The sequence below is a fragment of the Calonectris borealis genome, chromosome 13 (genome assembly GCF_964195595.1).
Source record: "Calonectris borealis chromosome 13, bCalBor7.hap1.2, whole genome shotgun sequence".
Lineage (NCBI taxonomy): Eukaryota > Metazoa > Chordata > Aves > Procellariiformes > Procellariidae > Calonectris > Calonectris borealis.
The window spans coordinates 24,163,720-24,170,686 of NC_134324.1; the positions used below are offsets into that span (position 1 = coordinate 24,163,720).

The window sequence follows — 6,967 nt, forward strand, 5'->3', positions numbered from 1 at the left end:
ATTACCAATCAAATCAGAGTAGGATAACGAGAAAATAAAAACTAAGTCTTAAACCCCCTCCCTTCTTCCCGGGCTCAACTTCAGTCCCGATTTTCTCTCCCTCCTCCCCGGCAGCAGCACAGGGGGACAGGGAATGGGGGCTGTGGTCAGTTCATCACACGTTGTCTCTGCCGCTCCTTCCTCTGCAGGGGGAGGACTCCTCACACTCCTTCCCTGCTCCAGCAGGGCCACAGGTCCTGCCAGGAGCCTGCTCCAGCGCAGGCTTCCCACAGGGTCACAGCCTCCTTCGGGCATCCCCCTGCTCCACCGTGGACCTCCACGGGCTGCAGGTGGATATCTGCTCCACCGTGGACCTCCACGGGCTGCAGGTGGATATCTGCTCCACCGTGGACCTCCACGGGCTGCAGGTGGATATCTGCTCCACCGTGGACCTCCATGGGCTGCAGGGGAATCTCTGCTCCTGCCTGGAGCACCTCCTCCCCCTCCTTCTTCACTGACCTTGGTGTCTGCAGAATTGTTTCTCTCACATATTCTCACTCCTCTCTCTGGCTGCTGTTGCTGTTATGCAGCTTTTTTTTTTTTTCCCCTTTCTTAAATATGTTATCCCAGAGGTGCTACCACCATCGCTGATGGGCTCAGCCTTGGCCAATGGGGGTCAGTCTTGGAGCTGGCTGGCATTGGCTCCATCGGACATGGGCGAAGCTTCTAGCAGCTTCTCACAGAAGCCACCTCTGTAGCCCCCCACTACCAACACCTTGCCATGCAAACCCAATACATACCTGTACCTACACCCCACCCTCAGCCACCTCAGCTCAGGGGACCCCGTGCCCGGACCCAGAGGAGTTGCTTTCTGACTGTTGGCTTGTAGAGCCCCGCTTGTGTCCTCGGTGTCACCGCGTCAGCCCTTGGCACATGTGGTTTCGCAGTGTGCCCCGACAGGTGATGTCCTGGCACGGCGTGTGGTCCCTGTGGCCGCCCCGGCAGCACCTGGCTGCAGGCAAGGGGGTCCCTAGGCTGTAGGAGACCCGCTCTGCCTTTGTCACTCGCCACCCGCCACAACACCGTACCCACACAATGAGGGACTCCGTTGGCACCCGCAACCCACACCTCTGTGCACGGGGGCCCAGGCTTTAGCCCCTGCCCTGGCCCGCCCAGCACAGAGCTGGGGGCTGCAGTGCCCATCCTGCAGCGGTGGTCTGTCCCCCCTCCCCACACGGGCAAAGAGCACCCTCGCTGTACCCCCCGACTCGTGCCCCTCCCTGGGCAGTGGCTGGATGATCTGTGGGGCAGCAGAGTTGGGGGTCTGCAGGTGGACCCCTCTGCGGGCACTGCACAGCCTGGCTGGGGGGGCGCAGAGGGGCAGGGGCTGCAGGGGAGGTGGGCATGGGGGGGTGCGAGGACAGCCTCCTGCCCCCTTGGGTGCCAGGGGAAGAGGGGGTGGGCTGGAAGGGGGGCCTGGGCCAGTCGGGGTGAAGAGTCCAAGGGTCCCGGGGTTAGGCTGGGAGGGGGGTGTTGGAGCCTGGATGGGAGGGGGCGTCCCAGAGCCAGGCTGGGAGAGGAGTCCCAGGGCCAGGCTGGGTAGAGGATGAGGGGCCAGGATGGGAGGGGGGTCCCAGGGCCAGGCTGGCAGCAGTGCTGGGGTCTGGGGGCCAGGCTGGATGTGGGGGTCCCAGAGCCAGGCTGGGAGGGGGTTCCTGGGCCAGGCTGGGAGGGAGTTCCTGGACGAGGCTGGGAGGAGGGGTCCTGGGTCAGGCTGGGAGGGGGTCCCAGAGCCAACCTGGGTGGGGGTTCCTGGGCCAGGCTGGGAGGGGGATCCTGGGTCAGGCTGGGAGGGGGTCCCAGAGCCAACCTGGGTGGGGGTTCCTGGGCCAGGCTGGGAGGGGGATCCTGGGCCAGGCTGAGAGTGGGTCCCAGACCCAGGTTGGGTGCGGGATCCCCAGACCAAGCTGGGGTGCTGGTCCCAGAGCCCTGGGGCTGAGGCCGGGCTGAGGGGGGGGCTGTGGGTGGGGGATCCCCAGGAGGGGGTGCCGGGGGGGGGATGACGCTGGGGGGGTGTCCCGGGAGGGATGCAGCCGCTGGGGCGGGGCGGGGCGGGGCGGGGCGGGGGGCGGACCCCCCCCCGGGGGCCCGGCGGCCACATGACCGGGCGGGCGGCGGGGCCGGGCCGGGCTCTCACCGCCTACAAATGCGGCTCCCCCGCAGCGGGGCCGCCGTCCCCGCCGCCGCCCCCGCCGCCCCGCAGCCCCCCGGCATGGCCGCGCCGCGCTGGCTCCTGGCGCTGCTGCTGCTGTTCTGGCTCGCCTTGGCCGCCGCGGGTGAGTGCCGGGACCCCCGGGCGGGGGGCGACCGCGGCTCCGCGCCGGGCGGGAGACCTCCCTCCCCGACCGCCCCCTTCCCCCGGCCCGGCATCGCCCGGTGCCCGGGCTGGCAGCGGGGAGGATGGAGGGGACCGTGCCCGGGTGACCGAGGGCAGGGTGGGCTGCGCGGGGCTCGGGGGGAGCGGCGCCCCCAGCCCGTGCCGGCCGGGAGCCGCTGCCGCCGGGCAGGGGAGGACAAAGCGCTTTTCATGGTGCCAACAAACCCCCCCTGTCCACCCGGGCAGCCGAGCAGAACAGCAGCCGGCCGAGGGCCGGAGAGCCGTCACTGCCACCGGCTGCCGGGGCACGACCCGCCTGGTGCCGCGGGTGACAGCCCAGGGCACCGCCGGGATGCTGGCAGTGGGAGCCACGGCCCTGCCACGCTGCCCACGGCGGGTCTCGGCCCCCTTCCCCGGGTGCCATCCTGCTCCTGGCTCAGCACGGCACTGCCACTCGTGTGCTGGTGTGGGACTGGCGGTGCTGGGACCAGTGCTGGCACCGGAGCATCTCTGCCAGGCGCCCCAGGGACCGGGGGGAGAAGGCTGCAGGGAGAGGGCACTGCCCAGGGAGAGGGGCGAGGGTCTCGGTGGACCTTGCCTGTCGCTGGCCGGGAGGGGGGCACAGGAAGGTGGCTTTGGGGAGGGCTGGGGGCCAAAGCCTGAGGCCGGGCTGCTCCGTGCCCCTCGGTGAGGCTGGTGGCAGCGGCCGCGCGAGGTGGCCATGCTCGGTGCAGGTGGCCTGGCCGCCTCGGCGCAGGAAGCACTTGGCCGGTGAATGGCTCCTGCTGGGGCAATTCAGGAAACGGGCGGCGCTGCCCGGCCATGCCTGCCTTGGGCCGGGCAGCGGGAGGTGCAGGCAAGCCCCACAGCCTCCCCATCCCCTGCAGGGTGGGGAGACCCGGCTAATCCTCTTCCTGCCATCCCCAGGGCCGCTGGGCCAGGCGCCGGATAGGAAGGATGCGGAGGACGGCCTCATCCGAACCCTGGTGCGGCCGCGGGGTGCGCGGCGCGGGGCTGGACACCGGCCGGGCAACTGGCGGAGGTACCGGCGGCCCCGGCCCCGGCTCTCCCACAAGGGCCCCATGCCCTTCTGAGGCAGGTGAGGAGCAGCGGGGCATGGAGGGGGAAAGGGGACACGTGTGATGCTGCCGGGAGGGAACTCACGCGTACCTGGGTTTGCTCTTGTTGCAGGCTTGCCACCAGCCTTCCAGGGACGCGGCTCCCATCGCCCGCTCTGTGTCCTAGCCCGCTCTGCTCGTCTCCCGGTCCCGAGCACGGGGTCCCACCTGTGAGCCCTCGGCTGGCGTCACCTCCTCCCTGCGGCTGTCCCTGGTGGCCCCGGCACCGTGTCTGGCACCGTGGGTGCCTCCTGCCTCTCCTCACCGCCTCCTGGGGTTGGCTGGGAGCGGGTTGCCCATGTAGCTTGTGGTGAGGCCAGGTGCTGCCGCGATGCCCCTGTCCCGGTGGGTGCAGGGCTGCCCTGGGCATCGGCTTGCCGGGACCCGCAGGCTTTGCGCAAAGCACTTTGTCAGGCAGAGGAGCTTCTCCGCAGGGGTCTGCAAGCTCCCTCGGGGCTCCTGCCCTGTCCCTGCCACTCACCCGCCTGCCAGGGTGAGCACACAGCTCGTCCTGGGTGGGGATCTATTTATTCCCATGGTGCTAATCCCGCACCCTGGGTGAGCTGCCCTCCCCTCCCCGGCGAGCATGGGGTCCTCGTCCCACTGGCAGACCCACCTTCTGGGGATCCCCGAGGTGTGGGGTGCCCGCCCAGGACACAGCGTGGGGCTCTGGGCCCCTCTGCCTGCTCCATGCCATGGGACAGCAGGAGAATGGGGGGCACTGGGGTCTCTGTGTCAAACACTGACATATGCCAAAGGGGGGGCCCTTGCTCTGAGTGCCGCTGGGTCCTGTTGACCATGTCTCTCGTGTCTGTAAAGATTTATTCTGTGTAAATACATCTTTATAATGAAGAGTTACAATGACAGTAAACCCTTATTTTTGGAGGTGCGGGCAGGGGTTGCTCTCCTGCTAGTGGGGGGGGCTCCCAGGGGCCCTCTGCTCCCTCCTGGAGCTTCCTGGTGGTGGCTGGGGACCAAGGCAGCCCCTTCCCCAGCCCGGTGCTGGCAGAGAAGGTGCCCAGCAAAGAGAGAAACAAGCTGCAGGGCTGCCTGGCCTGTAAAATTGGGAGGAGGGTGGGAAAATACAGGAGGTCAGTGTCCCCCAAGCTTGCAGAGGGGCTGGGTGATGGAGGAGAGGATGCTGAAGAGCACAGGGATGCTGGTCCCAGCCGGGGCAGCGTGGGGTGAGGGGCTGGGGGACCCTCAGGCCATGGAACAAAGACCCTGGCTGCAAATGCTGCCCTGAGCTCCCCCGCCTTTATCCCCTTCTGGGGTTTATTTTTCCGCTCACGTAATTCCCCTCTGCGGCTGGGGAGGGGTTGAGCAGTAATAACCGCTTTAAAAGCGGGGCGCAGGGTGGTGGGACAGCTCCGCTGCCGAGCGAACGTGGCGGGATGCTTCATGCCCAGAGGGGGGGACACGGCCTGGCCCATCCTGCTTGCAGTCCCCTGGGCACCGACGGTGCCTGGGTCTGGGGACTCGCGCAGCTCGTTAGGCGAAGCCTTTGCTGGGATAACGGCTTTTGTAAGGCGGTTTCTACAGGGAGGCGCGGGTGTGCGGGTGCTCCTGCCCTGCTCCTGCGATGCTGCCATTGCCATGGTTACCGTGGGTGCTGGGTGAAGCACCCATGTCCGGCAGTGCGGTGCCGGGGCAGGGAGGAGGGTTTGGGCTGGCCTGGCCCCGGCGGGGGGAGGATGAGGCCAGTGGGACAGGCAGGGACTGCTGCTGGCGCTGCCTCCGCCTGCTGCCGAGCGCCTTGCCGGGATGCTCCAGCCCCTGGAGAAGGGCAGGCAGCCGCCCCACTGCTGCGGGATGGCGGCCCAGTCCTGGGCACAGCTCTCTCACTGGTTCCATTTGACTCTGCTGCCTTCAGGCAGCCCCTGCGGCTGCCAGATCCCCCCTTTCGCCCCAGCCTGACCCCACCAGCCCCGGGCAGCTGCCCCCAAAGCCTTGCACAGAGGAGACGTGTGGGTGCCTGGTACCTGGCGTCTCCATCCCTGGCATCCCCTGTCCCTGCTGTCCCCATCCCCAGTGTCCCCATCCCCACAGGGCTGTGTGCGAGCAGGACCCATGCAGGGGGGCAGTGGGTCAGGGCTCAGCGGACTGAGGGTCCCTGAAGGACCTTGCAGGTAAGTGGGGGCTGAGCCCTGCAAAGGGAGTGACCCCCCCAGGACAGGACCTACCCCGGCCCCAGCCAGGACCCCCAAGTGAGGCAGTGCCCGTGCGGGGCCCCCAGACCCCATATTGTTTGCAGGAGGCCTCCCACGAGCGACGTCCCCGGCACCATGGCAGGGCTGCGGGCAGGGGAGCGCGGCAGCCATGGGGGCACGGGCAGGGGGGTGGCAGCACCGGCGGGGAGGGGGTTAATGGGGCTGCCGAGGAGCGGAAAGGCTGCAGCTGCGGGGCTGGGAGCTGAGCCTGGGGGAAGCAGGGCTGGGCCCAGCTGGCCTCCATTAGCTCATCCTCTGGGACTGGGGAGGGATGTGCTCCCCGGCCACGCGCCAGCGCGCTCCCGCCACGCCGCCTGCCCACGCCCGCCGTGGTGGCCGGCCGCCCCGCGTGCCTCCGGGGAGCCGCTGCCGGCCCCGCTTCACCGCCGCCTGTGCGCCGCGGTGGGATGGGGTGGGTGGGCGAGGGCTGCCAGCTTGCTGCCCAGTCCCGTCCTGGCTCTTGTGCCGTGGTTTCCAGCCCCATCAGCCTCCCGGGGCTGGCAGCGGCGTTGCCGTCGGGGCTGTGGTGGGGACGGGATGTGGTGCCCTGGCCACAGCCCCCCCCGGCTGACCCCAACTCCCGCTCTGGCTGGCTGCAGGGTGGTGGGGGGATACCATTCCTCCATTGCCACCCTATGGTGCTGCTGCTACTGGTTTGAACTGGGAGGCCTCTCCCCCTGCACCTCAAACCACCCCTCAGCACCAATGGTTTGCCCCTACCGGCTACAGACAGCCAGCACCCTGCCCACGAGCTCCCGCAGCGGGGGTGCCTGCTGCCTGGCGCAGGCAGGACAGGCAGCTGGGGCTGGCCCGGCAGCCTCCCCCGGAGCAGACTGCTGCGGCCCGTGCCAGGCAAGGCAGCGATGCCCCGTGGCCCCGCCAGGCATCGCCCAGCCCCGAGCGCGGGGGCTTGGGTGGCGGCCAGGGGATGCACAGCTGAGCCCTGACCCCAGCCCTCCCGCGCCAGCCTGGAAGGAGGAGGCCAGGGAGGACCCCCCCGGTTGGGCTGTGGCCAGCCGGTGCCGGAGGAAAAGGCTCCTGGGCCGGGAGACCTAAGGAATCTCTGGCTTTTCCTGGCCTGGCTGGCTGCCTGCAGGCAGGTGGGAGCTGCCGGGCTCCACCACGTTCCCCGTGCACCGCATGCGATGGCAGCTCCCTTGCACGCTGCCTGCAGTGCTGGAGCCCCTGCACTGCAGCGGGGAGCCTGGCAGTGCAGGCGGTGGGGCACAAGGGCAGTGCTGGGGACAGGGGCAGGGGCAGAGCGGGCAGGGCCAGGCAGGCAG

General features: G+C 69.1%; 1 protein-coding gene across 1 annotated transcript; it reads left to right on the top strand.

The window, feature by feature from the left end:
- Positions 1-2,167: 2,167 nt before the first annotated feature.
- Positions 2,168-3,465, top strand: APLN (apelin). The gene is made up of 2 exons (XM_075161834.1): positions 2,168-2,315; positions 3,284-3,465. The coding sequence occupies exons 1-2, from the start codon at positions 2,186-2,188 to the stop codon at positions 3,448-3,450; spliced, it is 297 nt and encodes a 98-aa protein (XP_075017935.1). The 5' UTR covers positions 2,168-2,185; the 3' UTR covers positions 3,451-3,465.
- The last annotated feature ends 3,502 nt before the right edge of the window (positions 3,466-6,967 follow it).

Excerpts from the sequence above, each read along its gene's own strand:
- APLN (XM_075161834.1), top strand. The coding sequence starts at position 2,186 with ATGCGGCTCCCCCGCAGCGGGGCCGCCGTCCCCGCCGCCGCCCCCGCC. Across the intron at positions 2,316-3,283 it reads GCTCGCCTTGGCCGCCGCGG|GGCCGCTGGGCCAGGCGCCG; the intron begins GTGAGTGCCGGG and ends TGCCATCCCCAG.